General features: G+C 43.3%; 1 protein-coding gene across 2 annotated transcripts; it reads right to left on the reverse strand.

The window, feature by feature from the left end:
• Positions 1 to 1,051: 1,051 nt before the first annotated feature.
• PROSER1 (proline and serine rich 1) lies at positions 1,052 to 22,915 on the reverse strand. 2 transcript variants are annotated; one of them, XM_079954506.1, is made up of 15 exons: positions 22,780 to 22,915; positions 20,320 to 20,486; positions 19,891 to 19,998; positions 18,989 to 19,054; positions 17,036 to 17,104; positions 15,975 to 16,069; positions 15,549 to 15,642; positions 14,529 to 14,639; positions 13,462 to 13,545; positions 12,024 to 12,102; positions 10,691 to 10,786; positions 9,796 to 9,840; positions 4,611 to 6,321; positions 3,649 to 3,796; positions 1,052 to 2,717 (listed from the first exon to the last, which is right to left on the reverse strand). In XM_079954506.1, exons 3-15 carry the CDS (start codon positions 19,933 to 19,935, stop codon positions 2,586 to 2,588), a joined length of 2,775 nt encoding a protein of 924 aa, XP_079810632.1. In that variant the 5' UTR covers positions 19,936 to 19,998; positions 20,320 to 20,486; positions 22,780 to 22,915; the 3' UTR covers positions 1,052 to 2,585. The 2 variants fall into 2 exon arrangements, with proteins under 2 accessions (XP_079810632.1, XP_079810633.1); XM_079954507.1 differs by lacking the exon at positions 20,320 to 20,486 and having other exon boundaries at positions 22,780 to 22,908.
• Between the last annotated feature and the right edge of the window lie 472 nt (positions 22,916 to 23,387).

Below are 23,387 nucleotides of genomic sequence, written 5' to 3' on the forward strand. Positions count from 1 at the left end.
TGACCATTAGGGGTCCAGTTGTGACCGACTCTGGGGTTGCGGCGCTCATCTCACTTTCTTGGCCGAGGGAGCCGGTGTACAGCTTCCGGGTCATGTGGCCAGTATGACTAAGCTGCTTCTGGCGAACCAGAGCAGCACATGGAAATGCCATTTACCTTCCTGCCAGAGCGGTACCTTTTAACTACTTGCACTTTGACGTGCTTTTGAAATGCTAGGTTGGCAGGAGCAGGGACCAAGCAACGGGAGCTCACCCCATTGTGGGGATTCGAACTGCCGTTCTGATTGACAAGTCCTAGGCTCTGTGGTTTAACCCACAGTGCCACACATGTCCCAATTGGGAGATAAATACTGCTAATAAAACCAGCAAAATAAACTCACAATTAAAAAAATCCCAATACAAGATTATTATATGTATTACCCACCCTTTCCACTAAGGACCCAAGTGAGGTTATAACAGCAATTCCACAAATAGACTTTGAATTAATGGAAGAAACCCTCATTTTCTTAGAGAGGCAAAGAAACTGGGGGTAGAGTTACAGAGGATCCCTATGTGGCTTCTAACCTGCTCATTTGTCCACATGGGATAACAAAATGTTGCCCATATGTTGTCTTGGGAGGCTAAGGAACCAGGGAAATTGTGCATTCTAAATTCACGATTCCTGGGTATTCTATAAATGCATTACCCATCTACACCACCCAGAAAATGGCTTGTTACATATGCTACAATTAAAAGAAAGGCCTGGGAGATTTGTATCTCTCTCCTTCAAAATGTGTAATATTTTGTATCCTGAAATATTTCAGCTGTTGGAGACTGTTAAAATCTCAGCTGTGGCTGCTTCACACAGCCCATAAAATTTCACTTCATTCAATCCAGTCTGGGCACTTACCTCCACAACGTAATCAGAAGCTCACCTCTTCAAGCTCTTCTTTTTAATACTCTCCAATGAATTTCTGTGTTTTACAGGGCCCTGCTGCCTCAAAAACAGTACACACCATTTGCCTTAAGTTACCGTAAATCACCTCACATGGATGTGTTTATGTAAGACATAAGTTTTGTAAAGATTTCTTTTTATTCAGGTCTACTTTAGAAACTTGTGTACCATTGCTACACATTTTATTATTAAAAAAGTTTATAAAAATACAGATATATATACACACACATTAGTGTTCTTCATGCCTGTTCATTTGTGGAAAGGCTCTACCTTCCAGTAGACTCCCATCTTTAGAAAAAAGGGATGTTAAGCTATGCACAGCAAGATATTCTTACCTAGAGTTCACATTAAAAACACAAAATCAAGTATCATCTCTACTGTAGTTCTAGAACATGATCAATACTTTCTTAAAAAGATATAATATTGTGGCTTTTCCCACTCATCGCTATAGATGCTAAACAGTATAGAGCACTTCATTAATATAGCAAGAGCCTATTTTGTGTTGCATAATTCCTAGCTAGAGATGGAAACTCTTTAAACTTTTTGTCTTATATTGGTATCTGTAACCTGGAGTGTAATTGGGGGAAGCAAAACCCAGTTTCATTCATTTGTGTATATGTTTCATAGATTTACATTTTCAGAATTTAACCACAGAATTCATTCTTATCCACAGTACAGCATTATAAGCTAGTTCTCTTCTTACTCCCCACCCCACCCCCCACCCCCACGCCAAAAAAAAAAAAGAACGGAAAAAGGAAACCTGGTTCACAAATCAGCAGGTCTTCGACATTTTAGGCAACATTTGGTATATAATTGATGCACTGGAGCCATTGCCATGAACGGGACACAAAATACAAGTTAATTACAGAATGCAAACCATTATCTCTTACATGACCTAAAAGAATTGTACTCTCAAATCTGGTCTTGCATAAAGTTTTTTTTAAAAAACCCAATCTATCTATATATAGCAGTGTTCCTGGCATCCTAGAAAAGTGAAGAAATACTGATAGATGGTAGGATGCATGCAGGTTTAAAGAATAAGCTCAAGTTGATAAATATTACTACTTCCAGTGACGATTATCTGAGCGGATCTGGATGGGAAAGGCAGTAAAAATAATACAAAAGGCAGAGGGATCAGAGGATGACAATGAATGGTGTTTCGCAGACACACAAGATCTAATACTTGAAGAGAGTATTGTCTGAGCATGTGCGAAGAGGGAGCCTGATCTACATTTCCTTTTTATCAATTACACATACAACATGCATTGCAGAAAATAAATCCTGAGGAGAATGTGTGACACGGATACCACAGCAAATTATTAGTTTAAAAGAAGGATCAATAATATCTGCATTTTTAAAAGATCCTATGAGGGTCCAAAGGCTCTCAACCTCATCTACGTACAAGGGAATAGAAAATTGTCAGTGCTTTGTATTACTGATAAAAAGTTTTTTAAAAAACAGTCCAGTTTTTTGTAGCCTGGAAATAACAGTTACGTCGAATCCTCTTCTCTTCCTCTTGAGCGCTACACACTGAAGTCCATGTATCCCTTCCTCCCCGCCCGCCCCCAAAAGCCTTCAATGGAAGCATCATCAGGGACTTCCATCACTGCTTTCTTCAAGGAGCGATTTCTCTGCAGGTGAAACAGATGCTCTTTATTGCCATCCACTCTGGGGAAGACTTGCCTGTAAGGAAAAGGGGGCTCCAGGTGTTCCTGGTGCAGGGGGATATGTAGTAAAACCATCTGGTTGGGATGCATAGTTCTCCAGAGCAGACGCAGTGTGTGCCTTTAAAACAAAACAAAACAAAACAAAACAAAACAAAACAAAACAAAACAAAACAAAACAAAACAAAACAAAACAAAACAAAACAAAACAAAACAAAACAGTATGTTTAAAAGAAGACCACAAGCAGGGCCCTTGCTCCTTTTAGTTTGTTTATATTTGCATACTTGGTTCTTAACCTATTTAGTTTATGCAAAATTTAGAATTTCTAAATAAGGATGATTACGGAAGATTGTTTTAAACTAATTTATTGGCAAACAAAACAATCTACATGTTTGAATAAATTTATTTTGCATTTTCAGACTCTCTCAACCCTGAAAACATAGATTTCATCGCCACTTATCTAGAATTTTAATTGAGTTGGATTGGTAGTTTTGCTATTAGCTGTCCTGCGCATGGGGTAAAGCAGGATATAAACGCTATGAAAGTAAATGAATGTTTCATGTGAGGGATAAAACACACTGAGGCATAAATGACTGCAAGCATTACAGAGCTTGTAATAATCAGAGTTGTCACAAAATTGGTGTGTGTGTGTGTGTGTGTGTGTGTGTGGAATGCCATTTTCATTTTAATAGCATGCTTTATCCTCATGGTTATAGAAGAAACCTGTTAGAAGTGGCTAGTTAACCACAAAAGGCTCAAAAGACACCTGGATGGCACATCTGAGGCTGGGGACTAAGATTCTTGCAAGAGCCCTTCTGACTCCACTCTGCTAATATAAAATGAGCCCAGATTTTCCTTCCCTAGTTCCTATAATCTAGTACCCAAGTTCTGGTCTAACCAGAATAAAGCATGCATATACGTTTGCAGACATCTCCTTAACTGATTATCATTGTAGGCATTGGAACCTTTAGCATGGCGTTCTTGCAGTTTCCTTGTCCTTTGTTACCAATGTATAAAGTGCCTACGTCTTCCTTTTATGTTCTGTATTTACCTGCAGTAATGCAGACTGTGCAGCTGCACTGTGCTGAAGTTCCTGCAGGGAAGACTGTGTAGCACTCTGGGCAAGTCCAGGGATGCCAGGAAGAGAGAGGAGTCCAGGGAAAACTGTATTTCCAGGGGCCTGAAGCCCAGAAGTCAGGCTAAAAGAATCAGAGGTGGAACTTGTTCAACTTCAGACACTGCGGCAACAATTTAATACACAAAATTCAAAAGTGTTTTATAGTGATTAGATTCTATGCTATGATCATAAGGTCGTATACAACTAAATAGTTGCATTAGTGCAAGGATTGGCACTAGCACAACAGAATGTTCCCTCCTCTTTCCCTGCACATCCCATACTTTCCCCAAATCTGCTCTGGGGGGTTGGGCAAACCCTCAGAACCAATTTAGGGGGAGAAGAGGTAGGGAAGAACATCTGATTGTGCAAGGAGAAAGCCTTGCTTGAACTGAATGTTCACCTTAGCACTATGTGGAATATAACTCTTACAATTTAAATACAATTTGTGCGCCCAAGCACTGAACAGACCAGTTATCATTTTGCCAAGAGGGATTTTGCATGTGGAAATTGTTTTGCCAATGTCTGATATTTGGAATTTGATTACCTCAGGCAACAGATATGTGTAAAATACAGCCCAGTGCCGTATTTGTCGGTTCTTACTTTAGGACTTCTCTCAAAGAACCTAGTACAAATTTAAGAGCCATATATCCTCTAGCAGGAAGACATTCAGTACTTATCAAGTTAGTAGGGTAGGTTTAAAGGAAATTACAAACTTATAGACAGGTCTCTGCCCACGTTGAAAAATTTAGCCTGCAACACAGAGAGCTAAGAAACGGGGTATTCAAAACAAGTTATCAATACTTCATTATCTTTATGTTTAAAACTTCACAACTACCATTAAAGATAATCAACAATTTGCCAAAGAGACCCCCTGACCTCTTGGAGCAACAACGTACCCGGCCTGTGCAACCAGTGCAGAGTTGAAGTTTGAGCTAAAGGCCGAGGCAAACCCTGGCAGCACTGGAGCCGGAGATGGGGCTGTGGCAGCTGCCGGCAGTGGTGCAACTGCTGCTACTGTAGAAGATGCCTGGAGCCCAGGGAAAGAAGGGAGAGCAGGAGTGACAGAGGGAGTGTTAGAGACAGGGAAAGGAGGGAAGGATGAGCTGCATGAGCCTAGAGGTACTTGAGGAACAGAAAACAGCGAAGGGACGGCGCTGCACAAGTTAAGGGGGAATGGGGGAGCTGGAGCAGCCGCTGAAGCGATGAGCGTCGGGAGGGCACTGGTCGCAGAGCTCACATGGGGAGCAGGAATGCCTGATGTGGTCGTAGGTGGAATGGGCAAGAGAGACCCCGTTGGGGTAAGTGCTGGGTTGCCGGCAAAAGCAAAACTGCTGGCCAGTGAAGTGAATGGAGGAAGTGCGTTATATACTGGGGCTATAGGAGCAGATGAGCCATGCGGGGCAATGGAAGGAGAGCTGTTGAGAGAAGAGCTCAAGGAGGAGAGGCTAGAGAGTGCTGGATTCAGGGAACTGCCTGACAAGGAACTAGTGGAGGTATATACATGGCCAAGTGCTGACAAGCCTGAAGTGCTATGAGAAGGTCCGGAAGAATGGGAAGGGCCTTTGAAACCTGAAATTGTAGGGCTGGTGGGCTCAGTTTTGACCAGCGCAGGAATTGCTGTGGCAGCTGGTGCGGATGAGGCCTGCTGTTCGGGATTAGCAGGACTTGGGCAATGGGCGTGAGCAGCTGAGGAAACACAACTGATGGGCATAATGGAGGACGGCCCTGCGGTTAAAGGGGACTGCGTTGGGGGCGTTGCGCTACTGTTAACCCCAGGCTGAGATGGAAGCCCTGGGAAAATGGACAGCCCTGAAGTGGAAGGGTGCTGGAGGGCAGAGGTAGCAGTTGGAGTGTAACATTTGTTACCGGACGAAGAGGGGGCTTCCGAATTCTGGCTGGCAAGACCAGATAGAGAGGCAAGCTCAGCCGTCACAGCCGAAGGCAGCCCAGCTGAATTCATTATTGAGCTATCGTTTACGGACAGGAATCCCTTCAAGACCGACAGGAGTGGGTTGGGCAAGTTAAGTGGGCAAGGCAGGCTAGTGGCAGGAGAACCAGCAATGGTGGACGGAAGGGGACTAGCTATCCCTTGAGGAGTGGGGGTCAAGGACAAAGGAAGGCCAGCAAAAGCAGATGACAATGAATTAGGGTTATTAGCTGAGGCAGTGACAGATGCGGCGGAAAAGGGCAGGCTGGCAAATGGTGTAGAAGCGGATGCAAAACCTTCGCTCGGGACAGGAGTGGCACATGGGGTGGAGAGCCCCTGTGGAGCTGCTGTGGCAGGCAGCACGGAAGCCAGCCCAGAAAAAGTTGAAGGGAGGGGAGCAGAGGTAGCACAATGAGCAGATGTGGCAGGAACACCAGGCAGCGAATGGGATTTGATGACAGTAGGGGTGGGAGTCGATGGCTGTGATGGGTGGACCGAAGAGATAACCTGCCCAGAGAAGGCAGGAAGGACAGGGGTGGACATGCTTATCCCTGGGATGGTTGGCGATGCAAGTGCCGACGAGTAGCTTATTGCCTTAACAGATGATGGGGTTGGGGCTGGAGTAGCAGCAGGGTTAGAACCATGAGGTGTAAAGAGATGATTCGTTTGTGTAGCAAAAGCTGGAAAGAAACAAAACCGGTAAGAATTCTTGGAAACTAGCAGAAATGTTTGTATTCAACATGAATGCATTGTAACACAGTTTACACAACAGCAAAATAAAAGATGCTACCACCATAACTTGCAAGAAGTAAAATGGTATGCAAAATGAGACACAAAACACTAGCTCATTTATTGTTCTTTGCATTGTTAAAGAATAACTGTAGGACAAGCAAATATAAATACCAGTTTCACTTTCATATCCCATGATCGCTGCTGTCAGTTTAACTATATGGTTGTTTTAAAAATTAATGCCCGCCATTCATTTTAACCAAATATGATGTCCATTTTTCTCCTATGCATATCATAAATATTGGATAGGTTACCAGATGTGTTGCCAGACAACTAGCAAGCAGGACTAGTACTGAGAAATAAGCCCTGCCCTTTTGTACTAGCTTCATTAGAAGAGCAAAATTATTCACAACATTCATTTTATTCTTGGTATCAGAAATAGCTGGATTTCAGCCTCTCTTAGTTTTAAAATTATATTTAGCCATCTTTTTTCTAAAAAATATTTTCAGAAATACAGGCAGAGTCTGCAAGGAGTTCTTATGTTTAGGAAGTCATCATGCCATAATATACATTGGCCCATCTATCTCCTGCTATCCCAGGTAGTGTCACCCAGCAATATATTGTCAGTGGTCCCTCATTTGTCTCCTGTTGCTGTACCTTCCGGTGTCTAGTTAGCCTTACATATCAGGACTAAAAGGAGGAATGCAAATGAGTACCTTCATATACAACTTATTGATTTACTTTGGACCAGGGCTGGTGAACCTTTGGCCCTCCTGTTGTTGTACATCAGCCCCAGACAGCATGGCCAATGGTTAGGGATGCTGCGAGTTGCAGTCTAGTAGCATCTGGAGGGTCAAAGGTTCCCAAAACCTGCCTTAGGCATACAATACACATTCTCTTACTTCAAAATCCTAGTTTTTCAAGACAAGGCTGGGGCAGACATAATACCACTCCTTATTAACTACTGTTAAGAAATTAGGAGGCAGTCTTAGGGCATAGCTGTCAACTTTCCCCTTTTCTTATTTCCTATTCGGAATAAGGGAATTTCCCTTAAAAAAAGGGAAACTTTGACAGCTATGCCTTAGGGACCCTTGTGCTTCATTGAATCCCCTCCTCTCCCTGGAAATAGGTGTCCTCCCCACTTTCTGTGGTTAAGCAGAATTTGTCAGGATAGCAATTTTAATCTGAACACACTTTTTCAAGCAAGTTTTGTGTTTCAATAAGAACAAAATGTGTGCTGTGAAGTGCTCTGGGATTATTTAGATGACGGGCAGATTATAAATATTTTAAATAGATGCGCAAACCTAATTTCAGTTACTAAATTCTACATAATACTATTGAAAATTGAATTGCTTGCAGAAGGCACCTAAGTGGTCATGCTGCACTCACAACACTTGAGAAATGTGGGAGTTTTAACAGGAAAGGAAAAACAATATTACACGGAAAAGCATAGTGGGGGTGAAGATAGGGAGCAGTGAAGTAGTTGATAAGCAACTAGGTGATGAAACATACCTGTGACTAGTTCTGCTAAACAGGGAGAAAAAGCAAGCAACTTCTCTTTCTTTATAGGAATCTTACTAAGCAATTGCAGCCATTGCTGTCACAAATGCTTTCCTATTTTCCTGCAAGGCTATGTCAAAAACGTTTTACATTAGTTGAAGTTTGCTTTGGTAGCATCAAAACTGCTGACATTCACTCTCTACTCTGGGCATAGAGACTCAATGTGCTCACTCATTTGGGGGGCGGGGGCTGTAAAAATGGAGACTTCAGTAGATTTGGAGATGGAGACTTCAGTAGATTTGGCCATTATACCTTGTTATTTCTCTGCCAAAGATGAGAATAGCAGTCATTCGCTTCTTTGGCAGTAAGTGAAATGCTATAGTACAGGCTGCCGTTCAGGTTGTAGGGAGCAGGTTCTGCCCCCACTAACCTGATGTTCCAGAGTCTTTTTTTTGCACTACACTGTATGTTGTACCACTGACTTCTGAGATAGCATGCAAAGCAGCACTGTGCCCCAAGCTCATGGAAGACTTGAGCTTCTACCACAGTAAAGGGTTACAGATAGGTAGCCGTGTTGGTCTGCCATAGTCAAAACAAAATAAAAAAATTCCTTCCAGTAGCACCTTAAAGACCAACTAAGTTAGTTCTTGGTATGAGCACAGTAAAAGGCTTTGGGAATAACAAATGAAAGAGGAAGTAGCTTATATTACTGTCAGGAAGGTACATGTTTTATGCATGTTTTCCCCACCACCACCCCAATGTTTATTTCCTGTTAAACCAAAAGTGATTAAGCTGAAATGAGGCTATTAGCATTTCCTGGGAAGGGAAGAAACTTGAAGCTCCTACCTAAACTAAATACAAGAAATTCAACTGGGTACTAGTTTTTTTGTCCCCTTGTGATAAACAAATACTTTTAACTTATGAGTTGAACTGTAAAAACCACCTCCTCCTCCCCACCCTCAAATATTGCAAAATGTTAACACAATACTGCTTTAGGGTCCACATTTATTGTCTGTTCCATTATGTATTTAGAATTCACTATTATCAATGAAGCTAAGTTCACTCACAGGGACCACCAAATTATACATAGAAACATAGGATCTGAAGTGCTTCCATTGTAATTATTCAACAGTGCTCAAAAGCAGATAATGATAAAGGTAAAGGTAAAGGTACCCCTGCCCGTACGGGCCAGTCTTGACAGACTCTGGGGTTGTGCGCCCATCTCACTTAAGAGGCCAGGGGCCAGCGCTGTCCGGAGACACTTCCGGGTCACGTGGCCAGCGTGACATCGCTGCTCTGGCGAGCCAGAGCCGCACACGGAAACGCCATTTACCTTCCCGCTGGTAAGCGGTCCCTATTTATCTACTTGCACCCGGAGGTGCTTTCGAACTGCTAGGTTGGCAGGCGCTGGGACCGAGCAGCGGGAGCGCACCCCGCCGCAGGGATTCGAACCGCCGACCTTTCGATCGGCAAGCCCTAGGCGCTGAGGCTTTAACCCACAGCGCCACCTGCGTCCCTTCAGATAATGATAGTAGCTTTTAATTAAATATTATTTCATCAAAATTTAGCAAGTCTAGACAACAGCAGTGAATTTTTTTCGCATGTCAAAGTTTTATGTATCTAACTATTTGGGCTAAGAAAGGTACTTGTTTTTTCTGTACCTCAGCATGACATATACTTATGAATTTAGTGCTGGGTTTAGATATAACATCAGAAAAAGAATTTCTAAGCAACTGGTTAAAAAACCCCAACACTTCGGAACATAGTAAATAGCTTACCTTAACATTTGCTGCTATTCAAATACAAATGGATTTATTTTTTTAAAAAAGCAGCATTCAGCATAATTAATAATTTTTATCATCCTCACAAACACATGCATTTAAGTTTCTACAGCTACAGCTTGTCTCTGCAAGTGGACAGCTTACCTTGGCTTTGGGAAGATTTTGTCTGATTGGAAAGCTCTTCATTTTCTACATAAAGAACATAATTAATGAGGTAAAAACAGAATTCTTTTGATACTAAAGGTAAAGGTAAAGGGACCCCTGACCATTAGGTCCAGTCGTGACCGACTCTGGGGTTGTGGCGCTCATCTCGCTTTATTGGCCGAGGGAGCCGGTGTACAGCTTCCGGGTCATGTGGCCAGCATGACTAAGCCGCTTCTGGCGAACCAGAGCAGCACACGGAAACGCCGTTTACCTTCCCGCCAGAGCGGTACCTATTTATCTACTTGCACTTTGATGTGGTTTTGAATTGCTAGGTTGGCAGGAGCAGGGACCGAGAAACGGGAGCTCACCCTGTCACGGGGATTCGAACCGCCGACCTTCTGATCAGCAAGTCCTAGGTTCTGTGGTTTAACCCACAGCGCCACCCGCGTCCCTTCTTTTGATACTACCAAGCTGTTAAAAAAAACAACTCCTTTTCATTGTTTTCATTTTAACAATCATCATGCCTTGAGAGATGGGAGGCCTTCCCCTCCATCCCAGGCCACTCCTCTCACTCCTGCCTACCTGTGACAGGTAGACTACAAATCCCATCAGCCCCAGCCAGCGTGACCAATGGTCATGGATGATGGGAGCTGTAGTCCAACAACACTTGGAGGGTATTATGGTGACTACCCCTGCTCAAGCCCATTCTGAAGCAAATCTCTTCACACTTCCCACCCTGCAGAAACTATTACTGGGAGAGAGAGAGCCTGACAGTGACTTGCTAGTTGTCAAGAGCAGGCTTGCGGCCCAAGACATCGGCACAGACTCTCCCACCTATTGGTGACGCTGGTGTGTAACCAGGACACACGGGGCTTTCGTAGGGTTCTTGCTTTACCTGTTCCTACATGACTAGAAGCATATGGTGGTGGAGCTGGCAAGCCTGGAGCTATGACATTGGCCAGTGGAACAAGACCAGCATTGTTGTAAGCACCTACGTAAAAGAAAACGGAAGGCAAACAAAGATGGTGTAATGAAGTTTCACAGGTCATCTCCAAACAGCATATCAGTAAACTCAATACTTTAAGGGCTGCCTTCTTCCATAAGTCCTTTCCTACCCTTGCTCCAGATATCACTGCCAATGAGTTATGATGGGCAGCTACCTGGAGCAGGCAGAAGCACATACTTTAGGAAGCATCCTCTCAAGAGAGATTCATCAGATCCCAACACTTTGTTGTTGTAAATGCCTGGCAGAGACACAGCTGTTCTGAAAGGCTTGTTCATTGCTTTCTTAACCCTGTTACATTATTTTAGTAATGTTTACCTCCATGGCTGAGATATCTGATAATATTTTAAGTTGATACTCTCTTTTTTTTTTTTTTTTTTTTTACTTCCTGTATGATGTGCTCTTACGTAAACCTTGAATTGGCTTTGTGAAAGAAGGCAGTTGTTTTAAATGAAGAAATAAATATAGCAAGTTGTTTGAACGGTTGAAACTGCATGTGGAATATCACCTTACACTGAATTCTCAAACTGTCACAGAATCATGAGCTTTCAATGCTAAACTAGTTAATGTAAAAGATTACATCAACTCCCCACCCCCTGCAAAAAAATCCTGAGCTTTCAGCATTCCTTTAACAGATTAAAGTGTCATTAAGTATTCAGCTGAAATTCCCCACATTTAAGATTAGAAACTATGAAAAGGCAGGTATGAGGTGTCAAACACTAGCAGCAAAGTGGATTTCTGCTGTCCCACCCAAGTGTCCAAACCCCGCAAGCAACTGCACCCCAATATTTCAGAAATCTCATTTTTCTTTCACTGCTCCTGATTTTTCAAAAAAACCCAAAACAAAGCAGGAACTATTCTTTCAGTTTAATTACTCATTAAGAGTCAATAAAGTATGCATAAGGGATTGTTTTAGGGTGGGTAGGAAGCAGAAATGAGTAGGAGAATCAGCTCGAAGACTCAGCAGGTATAGAATTATCTATGGAGAATTGTTTTGAGCTGCAAACATCACAACTGAAGGACATTAACAAGTTGGACAAAATTCAGAGGAGAGCTATGAAAGTCATTGAATTTTACTCCATCATGCAAATAGTGTAAACAGTAAGAGATCTGAGGCATATATTTAAGAAAATAACTGAGGGTATTGCCCCTAGAGAATGTGAACATTCTTCCACAGTATAAAGGGGAAATGATCACAGAAAACAAACAGAATTGATGGGCTTACTTGGTGCAATGGTTGCATGTGGTCGACAAGGAGGGATAGGATAAGGAACAGGCTTGTGTGGATTGTATGTTGCTGGGGCCTAAACAAGAGGGACAAGAGTTTGTCAAAACTGAACATCTACACATTAATCTATTGCACAGGCAATGGTAAACCCCCCCCCCCATTTTGTAGCGGAAACTATATTGTTTTTTTCACTACTGAAATATTTTGAAGGGAAGTGCATTTTGCTCAGTTCTCAAAATTCCAGCTGACCATTTTCACAGGCTTTCTTACTTGGTTTCGACTTCTGCGTTGGAAGCCTACTGCCTACACTGCAGTTTGCCTTTAACATGCCCCAATAACCAGTAATTGATATGACTTACCTGCTTTTAAACTCTACGGTGGAAAACCTTATTATCTCAGATACATTTGAGACTTCTTGAGTCACTACCCTTCTGCTATGAACAAAACAACTGAACTCATGAATTTCTGATCTTGCCAACTGTAGGGAAGAGCTGCACCTTAGAAACAGATCACATGCTTTGGATGCAAAAGGTCTAAGATTCAACTCTTTTTGCAATCTTCAGGTAGGACTGGGAAAGATTCCTGTCTGAAACACTTGAGGGCCAGTACCAGTCATTGCAGAAAGAACTGAACTACCGTATTTTTCGCCCTGTAGGACGCACCTAGGGGTTTTTTTTTTGGGGGGGGGTAAAGAAAAAAAAAACATCCCCCCCCCCAGCCGCGGCTTCAGCACACCCCACGCTCCGGGCAGCAGCCTGCTATCCGCAGCCTAGGGAGCCCTGCGGGAACTCCTGCGGGCTCCCCAGGCTTGCTGATAGCTTCCTGAAGCCTGGAGAGCAAGAGGGGTCGGTTTGCACCGACCCCTCTTGCTCTCCAAGCTTTAGCGAAAGCCTGCATTCGCCCCATAGGACGCACACAGATTTCCCCTTCATTTTTGGAGGGGAAAAAGTGCGTCCTATAGGGCGAAAAATACGGTAGCTGGGCCAGAAATCCAAGAAAGTCTCTGCTCGTTTTTTTCCTGGAATGTCCTCTTCTTCCACCACACAATTCAGGATGGTCCCCTAACCTCCAATGGAGCATTTTCAGGGGGCGACCAGGGAAGAAGTAGTTAGCTTATGCCAACTTTGTGACATTCGTTCAGCTGTGGATATAATGCACTATCACTGATTCTTCTCATTCACTGCATTCAAACAGTATTTGGAAACTTATCTTTACCACCTCCTTTGCTCCTTCCTCCTTTCTTAAAAAAACACCAAACTTTACATTGTAAGCATGCAGAAGTCATTCTTTTAAACTATGTTTATTACGGTCCCTTTTTGTTCTTCCACCATTTTCACCCTGCTGTTACTTCTCACCCAAATAACTCTATTCTGTTTTCAACAACAGGAGCAACCCCAATAATGAAGCTTATAAAAATGTAATTTTGTAAACCTACTGGCTTGGATGGTCCAAGGATACGAGCTGCTATTCCCTTGCCTTCATTAGTGTAGTCTTCATTCTCCTTTTTGACAGGTGACCCCTGGAAAAAAGGAGGACCCACTATTAAAGACCAAGCTCTCTACTGTGTGGAAAGCAAATGTGGGTTACAGAAAGCACAGGGACATTTGTAAGAGACAGATATAGATGGATAGATAGATAGATAGACAGTTAGAGCTACTCTAAGTATATCCTATCTATCACCCATTATCAGGAAAACGTCCCCACTGAACCATGAAAGACAGCTTCACCAGAATAAATTAAGATTTTCTGTGACATTTAAGCAACTAAGGCTAGAATTCTATACATTCACTTAGAAGTAAACCCGCTGAATACAGTAGAACACTTTCTGAGTAAACATGCTCTCAGAGTGAAGTTTCAGGCCACACGTTCTAAGGCACTGGTTTCAACCAGGGTCCTGTGGAACCCTTAGGTTCCAAAAACATCCCTCAGGGGGGCCACAAAACTTTACAATAAAAATGTTGACGCAACCTGGAGTACTCTGATCATGCAGGGTTCCAGGTTGCAAGGATGCCTTGATGCACAACAGCTAAAAGTGAAACAGCTCCTTTCCCATAGCCACTTGCCCTTTAAGAAAGCAGACACAAGTGGGAGGTGCTACTGCTCATGCCCAACACGGAGGGCATGGCACTGCTCCCCCTTTGCATGGTGGGAGAATATATGTGCAATTCTTCTCAAGAGAACTACTTTTGGAGTGATTTTTGGGTTTTCTGCTTTTAACAGGAACTGGATATTTTCTTCTACAAAACCAGTTATTCCAAGTATATATGCTTCTCTATAATGAGGCCTGTTTGTTGTTGTTGTTTTTTAACTAAAGAGAAACAAATTAGGAATTACGTTATCTTTTTAACGAAACGTTCTTTTTATTATTTGCCCAGTACTGATGAAGACAGGCTTGCTGTTATTCTTTCATTTTTGTAGGCAATTTATTGTAGCAGTGCTACTTTTATATTCCACCACCAATCCCCCAAATGAAAATGACAAGTATATTCAGTAAGATCATACTGGGAAAATTCCATTTATGCGGCTGGGCTTTCCTTTGGGGTAAGGGTTTCCTGGAATCATGCCACAAGAAGATATCATAGCGTGAGGTGCTTTGCACCCTGCTTTGGAAGCCTGCAATATAAACAAAACAAAGGGCAGCATTAGATTCCAACACAACTATACTGAGTGGTGGCAAAATAGCATGCTTTATGAATACACAAGAATGGGTGTAAAGGTCAAGCTATCAGATTCCAAGGGTACCATGAACATTTCAGTACAGCCCAGACGGCTTGTTCTCGCAAGCCACTGCCTCTTCATTCCCCTTCTCTAAGGCCTGATAATTCCCTTAGAGCAGAGCTGGGTGATGGTGGCCCAGCGGATATACCCCAGCGGAACATCTTTTTGCACCAGGGACTGGGATTAGCAGAATCCTTATGTGGAAATCCTGCACTAAGCATGGACCTTCGCCCTGGGTGAAAGGTCATGTGGTGCAGCAGTTTCATATTAGGGATTTTGAAGAGATGTTCTGCGACGCTCTGGAGACACCTTAAGCTTTTTGCAGCTGCTTGGTTTGAATTATCTCAAACATGAAAATTTATCATTTGACTTTCCTATTATTACAGCAATGTATTGCATTCCAGATTATAATAGGCTGTGTTTGTGACTGGGTAAGTCATAAACTTGGCCCAAAGGTTCAATTCTTACTCATCATGGGACCAGTCAATGAAAATGCCTCATAGAGCTACCTCATACTTGTTTGTGCAACTGAAGTAGTGCATCTTTTAAAATCCACAGACAGATCTAAAACGAAGAACAACAGCCCCAGAGTAGCCGCAGAGCAAACTGACAATACAAGGACAAATTATACATTCAAGGGAGAATGCAAAACTTGCAGAGAAATTCTCAATTTCTCCATAGACTCAATCTCTTTGTATTGAGGAGATACATACAATATCATGCAATGTCCTGAAAACCTCCAAAACTATGCATTTTGTCCCTATGCGCTTCCAAGTTTTCATGAATGCAGCCGTGTGGTAATACCTGTTCAAGAATTCTCCTGCATCTCTTCTTCTCAGACATGCTAGTTCTGAAGAGATCTTCAATAAGGCGGTAATTCTGAGCATCAATAATATTGCTATAAAACAAAGCACTATGTTTAGAAACTGTTAGCGGCTCTCATGCATACAGTCAATAGTATTTACCAGAGCTTGTTGTGCTACTTAATATTCCTCAGCAGCATAATCATAACAACAAAGCTAATTTGAGCAGAAAGGAGATGGACCAGTAATATATAAATATATACACACAAGCAAGCTATCAGTGCAAGAAAATACGCCCCCAGTCACAGCCCATGAGGTCAAGGATCTTATCCATTCAAGCCTCCATCAAACCAAAACACCAAGAGGACATATGCTAGTACTAACGGTAACAGTCTGCATGGAATGCTAATCAACAGCCAATACTTACGAAGCCAACAGTTCTAGTGCAATAAGCTTGTCTTTGCTAAAAGTGAAGCAGTTCAGGATGTTAACCACTTTTGCTGCAGAAACAGCTACCATTTTCTAGAAAGGAAAGAAAAGAAAGTTTCAGCAATCCCTATTCACGTACATTAGTTGCAGGCTCACATGTCTGCATTAAGGGTTGTTTTTTTACAATCAATGGTATACAAATTGTATGAAGAAGAAAAAAGATCATTGAGTTTTTGGCAACCAACAATTGGATCAGAGTGCACAGACTAATCAAAGGTAACTGATGTGCTGCCCATCCTGATGTTGTGCTGCAACTCCCATCACTCCCAGCCTGCATAAGCAATGATCAGGAGTGACTGGAACTGCAGCCTCCAGATGATGGGACTAAATGCTGGCTACCTGGGTACAGACTAATGCTTCAACAGCTTATTGAACAAGGCTTTTGTTCATAATGACAGCATGAAAAGGCAGCAGGGAATCTGAAAGTCACCTAGGTCTAACCACTACACTGTAGCAGAACGGACAATTTACAATTATGTTATTTCCAGCTGTAGGCCCACAGCACACATAAGCTACCACCAGACTGTACATGAGATCACAGCAAAGGTTGCATCGCTTTGGCAACAGGACTTCCCCTTCCTCCCCACTGCATATCCCATTCTCTGCCAAATTTTTCCACTTGCCTGCAACTCCCTCACTCCTCTCAAATCCAGAGAAGTTGGCAGACACAGGGGGGAGGTGTGGAAGGGAAAACGCTCTGGATACAAGCCACAATATTTGAAACATTCAATATTGACCGAGCTAGTCTTTACAAAGAAGGAAGAATAGGATGGAATACGCAGCATTGGCTGAACAGGGAGACTAAATGGCCCCCCCAAAAGTGAGCATGTCAGAATCATGCACAATCAGGATTTGAAGTCATCTTTAAGGACTGTGGTGATAAAACGAGTGAGCAGTCCAATCTAAACCTGCTGCTAGAAACCAAGTAAATGCTACTATGGCTATAAGACCAGAGAAATGCAATTCAACAAAATCTACTGCTTCAATGAAAAAACTTACATGTTGCAATGCCTTCATTGCTTTTAACTGTGGTTCAGCCCAAGAAAAGTACCTCAGTAATTCAACAATCTGCAACGAAAGAAATCCGACAGTTCATCACTCATGTAAAAACTGTCACTGAACAAGTGCACACATTTGTACATCACTTGTAGCTAGAAGTAAAAAGGTTTTCTCAGAAACTTTTGTAGAATGGTTTTTGTTGATTCTTTAATAGCTGTGAACCAGTTTGATGAAATTTAAATCTAAAATAGTACCACACAATTAAACATTTTTAGAAACAGAATTTCAAAGTTATCCAAATCTTGAATCTGTTTAATAAGCTATTTTTTTGTAATTGAAATCTGAATGCAGATGCAGCTACATTCATGGCAGCATCTACCTTGTTGTAAGGCCGTACTTCTCAAACAGTGGACCTCAGATGCTACAGCCTGCCCAATGCTTCTTCACTTGTCTGCCTATCCTGTCCCCTAGCTATCCCACAGCCTTCTGGTTGGACCAGTGCCAGCATCAGTGACTCCTTGCATATTGCAAGGTGGCTGGGAGACAAACATTTTGGGCAGTTGGGGGGGGGCAGGAGGCGGAGGAAAAAAAGATCTCCATCCTCTGAGGGAAAAGGGCTAGAGGAGTTAAGGAAGGAAATCAGAAAGTGAGATATTTATTAATTCTTATTATTAATAATAAACTGAAAATAGAAAGAAAGGGGAGAATAGAAGAAAGCTGTAATAGCAGGAAGCAGTGAATCTAACAGGAACATTTAGGAATAATGAACGAAATTGTCAGTTAGGAGGGTATAAGGTACAAACGTAAAAGGAGAAGAAATTACAGAAAATGAGTAAAGATATTTTAAGAGGCATGGGGGGGGGGGGGAATTTGAAAGAAAAAGACTTCTCCATTTAGAGTCTCTGAATCGGCAGATTCTACCTAAAACTTCACGGTACTATGACTTCAGGAAAGCTGATCATCTGAGCTCCTTGATGAAAAGAAAACTGTGGTAAAGAATTTAGCAATTTCCATAGGTGGATTAGATAACTGTAAAGGTAAAGGTAAAGGTACCCCTGCCCGTACGGGCCAGTCTTGACAGACTCTGGGGTTGTGCGCCCATCTCACTTAAGAGGCCAGGGGCCAGCGCTGTCCGGAGACACTTCCGGGTCACGTGGCCAGCGTGACATCGCTGCTCTGGCCAGAGCCCCAGAGCCGCACACGGAAACGCCGTTTACCTTCCCGCTAGTAAGCGGTCCCTATTTATCTACTTGCACCCGAGGGTGCTTTCGAACTGCTAGGTTGGCAGGCGCTGGGACCGAACGACGGGAGCGCACCCCGCCGCAGGGATTCGAACCGCCGACCTTTCGATCGGTAAGCCCTAGGCGCTGAGGCTTTTACCCACAGCGCCACCTGCGTAGATAACTGTAGAAACCACCAAAGTCAGTAACTGACAGCTGCTCAGAAACTGACTCCATCTTGTGACTGGCTCTGCCCTGCACCACCATTTTGTGACTGGTGGAATTCAGTAATTTCCAGCTGTCTCAAGTGGGCATTGTGGGTACAGAGTCTGAGAACCCCTGGTGTAAGGATCCGGTCCCACTACTGGAGCATAAAATTCACCCATACTCAGCAGAGCACAGAATCAGGCTTCATAAATATACTATTTTCTTGCTTCACAGGATAGGGCCCTAAATTGGAGGGGGAAACTCAACATTTACACTCTTCTCACTCTGCCAAGCTGATCAGAAAAACAAGGCACCTTTAGCAGAATTATTCATGCTGCAGCACAGAGATCAGGAAGCTCCAATTGTTGTTCAGCTCCCAACACCCAAGAGTTCCAGCCAGCATGGCCAACTACCAAAGACGAAGGGAGTTGCAATCTAACAACACTTGAAGAGCCCCTGCTGTAGTGACAGTTGCCTTGTCATACTTTCCAGAGCTTTGCACAACTTATTTGTTCTTCAGCATTACCTGTTCGCTAGAAAAGTATCCATGTACATATTCAATAGCTTTCAATTTGTATTCCATCAACACAGCCTATGAAACACAAAAAACCATAGGTTAGTTTGCAAAACTATAGTAATGAAGGCGTAAAACTATCGGAAATCAAGAGCATATAGCAAGGGCGGCGCACTTTAAGCCCAGGCCTTCTCTGTACCTTCCTTGGATACTTCTGCCTGGCTGGAATGTGTACTTAAACTTTGATAATGCCTTTGGCTTCCCTAGATTACATTGTGTGTGTGTAAACCTTTTATGTTTGCATGGCTTAAATGTAACCCAGTGCACAAAATAAGAATCAGTCAATTGCTCTGTGCACTCCCCCCCCCACTTCCACCCAGTTTTGTCTCTGGCCCTGCCCACCAGAAGTATGTGGTGCCTGGAGGTTTGACCATAAGAAAATGGAAAAGGTATTCATTCCTGCTAAAGATTCTGCAATGCTACCATACTTAGTATGAAATAAGTCCTATCAAAAATGAGGCTTCTGTTTCACTAAAGTATCTTTAGAAACAACACTGGCCCTGCTCAAAGTAGGCCTACTGAAGTTAATGGACATGACTATCTTAGGTTCATTAATTTCAAGTGTTCTACTCAGAGTAGGGCTTTGTTGAGTAACAAAATGTAAGGGAAACCAAATCAGTGGTGGGATGTGTGAAGCCACACAATGACCAATGGGTTCTTGTTAAAATCCTGGGTTTTATTACTGGTTTTATAAGAAGGCACATTATATGCCATTTAAATGTTATATGTTAAAGACACAGAACTCCTGTAACAGAATATAGAAGACTTATTTGCACAATATTAAGTTTCTTCCCTAGACTGTTTTTTTTTTTACAGTTGAGCTGTTCTGTTATATTGGTTTAATCACTAATTACCTTTCTAATTTCATCAAGCACCATCTCAAATGCTTTTTTATCCATCTTGCTTTCTTCAAGATGTAACCCTTTGTCAGTTCCAGACACTCTTTATTGCAGAATTGCCTTCTGTTGAAAAAACACAAATAAAATAAAATGTGAATTCCTGCCCACACTGTGCACCTCACTGATCATGAAGTTCATCACTAAGTCTAGAATAGGGAATTTTTAACATTGAGAGAGCCTCAACTTCTGAAATATCTGCATCAAAGGTAATTCCAAAACTCTTTATTCATTCTCTCATTGAAGCCATATTTACTAGCCCCAATGTGGAAAAATGGCATGTTACTGTCCTCAAGCTCAAGGTAATGTCCTCAAACAGTTACAAAATGGACATAATGTCCTCAAACAGTTACAAAATGAGCAGCCTTCTGTCATAAAAGAACTTACCCAAGCCTTCTCAAATGTAATAGCAGTTCCTTTGAACTCACTCAGATGCACAACACAGAATCTGCATGATGCTGATTGGCAGCAAGAAGGCCAGCAGCTATATTTTATTTATTTTAACATTACTGCACTGCCAATGTTGCTCCATGGAGCCCTCAGGACATCCATTTCTAGGTAGAATCCAAAAGACAGAAAAAACAGAACTCAGTAGAAGCTAACACCTCCTAAAGGAAGTTTATTTAATATGCTGAGCATTCTTGCGACATGTCGTGTTGTCAAATGCTGTGACATACTATCCAACTTTCCATAAAACAGATCGACATTTAAGCCTCTCTCTTAGTAAATTCTGAACCTTTAAAGGCAAGCAATTAGGACATGTGAATAAAACATATTTTCTAGTATTTTAAAAGAAATCCTGAATTCTAGAGAACAGTTTCAAAGAGTACTATAACTTGGACCCAAAAGGGTCTTACATGTGCAGAATGATGCTTCTCTTGATACAAGGGAAGTTGCCGCCAAATTCTGTGAGTACCCTGAGCCCCACCCACTTTTTGCCATTTCATAAGGTTCTTAAACCCTTAGGAGCTTTATGGTGTTGCAGGGAGCAATATCTATGAAAGCCCCGTTGTGCAAGTGAGGGTCTCCTCACACTTCTTTGGATCCAACCTGAAACATTTCCCCCCAAAATCCTCTATTTGTCTCTTTTTCCAAAAAGGAAAGCATAGATCTACGGTGCTCATATTTATGGAATTTTGTATCCAACCAGTGGTAATGATAAGGCATTTGACATTATGTTATAATGTAGCTAGGGCACATAGCTAAACCATTTCTTCTGTTAAAAGTTTTACCTACAGCCCAATCCAAAAATGGCTCCGATCGAAGCCCATGGAATTTATTCCTGACTAAGTGATCACAGAACTCCAGTCTCATAACACAATTCTGTCTATGCAAAAGTACCGTAAGTCCCAATTCAATGAGGCTTACTTCCAGGCAAACAGAGCTTTGGTATATCTTGTGATCGCTGGTAAAGGCTGAAAACCTTATCACCTTCAATCCCTCCCAGCTTACCAAGGCTTGATGTCCTTCCACAATGCCCCACTTATCTCTGTAACTGGGCTGAGTAACTGAAGAGGGATCATGTGCAGCTCTCCACATCCCCTGCAATGTCTCATTAGAGATATGGGTGACCATCCTCAACACTGGGGGTGGGGTTTCCCCTGACACTCCAGAGATGTTTTGTGGCAGGCTGAACAGGGTTGAGGACATCCTTGCTGAAGTCCATGCTTGTGCAGCAGTGTTTGTATAAAATAACATGCAATTTTCTCTTTGCTTTGTGTACTGAACACACAAATTGTTTTTATCATATTTGAATGGAATTCTACAAAGCCAATGGTGATATTCAAAACTCCTGAGGCTAATGTAGAGTGTGGGTCATCAATATCTAGACATTCAGGGAGTAAGTAAAATCTGCCCATTCTGCTACTTCAATCTCCTCCCTCACGACTTTACACTTTCTTCTATCATCATAAACACAACATCCAATCTGTTCCAGCATGATACTCATTGCAGCTCAGTTTGATTCAACCATTCTCACTAAAACCATTTCAGAATTCCACCTCCAAAATAACTGACACATCCAAACACAACCAGGAGTGAACACACACTAGTCTAACCTGAGCCACTCTGTGGGCAAATCACCAAGCTTCTTTGGCACACCTGCTTCAAGTGATCGTCTCTGTGATGAACTACTAACTGATAGTGCCTGGCAGAATCCTCTAATGCTTCTTTCCGTAGTGCAAGGATGGGAAACCTGTTATCCTCCAGCTTCATGTTCCATCAGCAGCAACCAGCAAAGGCAACAACCAGGAACAAGACCAGTCCTAGTCCTACTATTTCCAGGGGTCCAGAAGTTCCCCATATGCAATACAGAAGTCCCTCTGATGATCTAAATGAAAAATTGCCCTCGTCACCAGCCCAGCACCAACAGCTTCTGCATTGTGGGCTTTAAAGAGACGGTTATGCTAAAGGTTGCCATTCAGGGCACAGGGCCTCCCCTCAGTCCAGGGGGACTTGCTTTCGAATAAACCTGAACAAAACCTCGTGCTCACACACGTATCGCGTTTGCTGTGACTTGAATCCCGCTGAGTTCAATGGGGTTTAACTCCATCCCGAGAGGGCTCGCACAACGGGTTCCGGATTAACCAAGAACTCGAAGGGCGACCCTGGTCACGCTTACTCGGCACGAAGTCCCATTGGACTTAGCGGCGTTTACTCCCGGGAAACACGTGCTTCAGGGCTGCAGCTCTGACCAAGGGAAGCGGCTCCGGGAGTCCGCGCCCCGCGTCGCTTCAAGGCTGCAGCACCCGAAGCCGGCGGCGCAGGCAGGCCCGAAGCCCTCCTCGCCAATTAGGGCCGCTTCCAGCCCCGCCTTCCCCGCACCCCTCCAGCCGGGGCTCGGCTTACCATCCGCGGCGGCCCGTCAGGCAGGCAGGCGAGGAGCGGCCCCTGGCCGGCGTCAAGGCAACCCGCGCGCAACCCCCAGCCGCCCCCACCGCGCGGAGCCAAACTTCGCGACTCGTCGCCTCCTGATGTCATCACCAGCCAGGCACCGCCATAAGAGGCCTTCCTCCCGCCCCTCCGTTCGGAGTGGATGCCGGGAAGGAGGAGACGCACCTGCTCCCGGAGTCAGCCCCGCCCACCCCTTTCCCTCAGGAGGCTATTAAGTGGCCGGCCGCGTCTTAGGAGGACTCAGAGCTCTGTGCTCAGCGAGGCTTATGGGCTCCCTGGGGGCAATGTTAGAAACTGCGAGAGGAAAACTAGGAGCTCAGTGGCACCTTAAACCTAAGTTATGGGCGCAACAACGGAATGGCTAGGCGCGCTTTTTTATAACAAGAACACAAAGTTGAAAATGAATGTACTGCAGCTAAAATACGAGATTCATTTTTCACATGGTCTAGTAGTCCATGGGTAGGCAAACTAAGGCCCCGGGGCCGGATCCGGACCAATTGCCTTCTAAATCCGGCCCGCGCATGGTCCAGGAATCATTGTGTTTTTACATGAGTAGAATGTGT

The sequence above is a fragment of the Podarcis cretensis genome (genome assembly GCF_951804945.1).
Source record: "Podarcis cretensis genome assembly, chromosome: 1".
Lineage (NCBI taxonomy): Eukaryota > Metazoa > Chordata > Lepidosauria > Squamata > Lacertidae > Podarcis > Podarcis cretensis.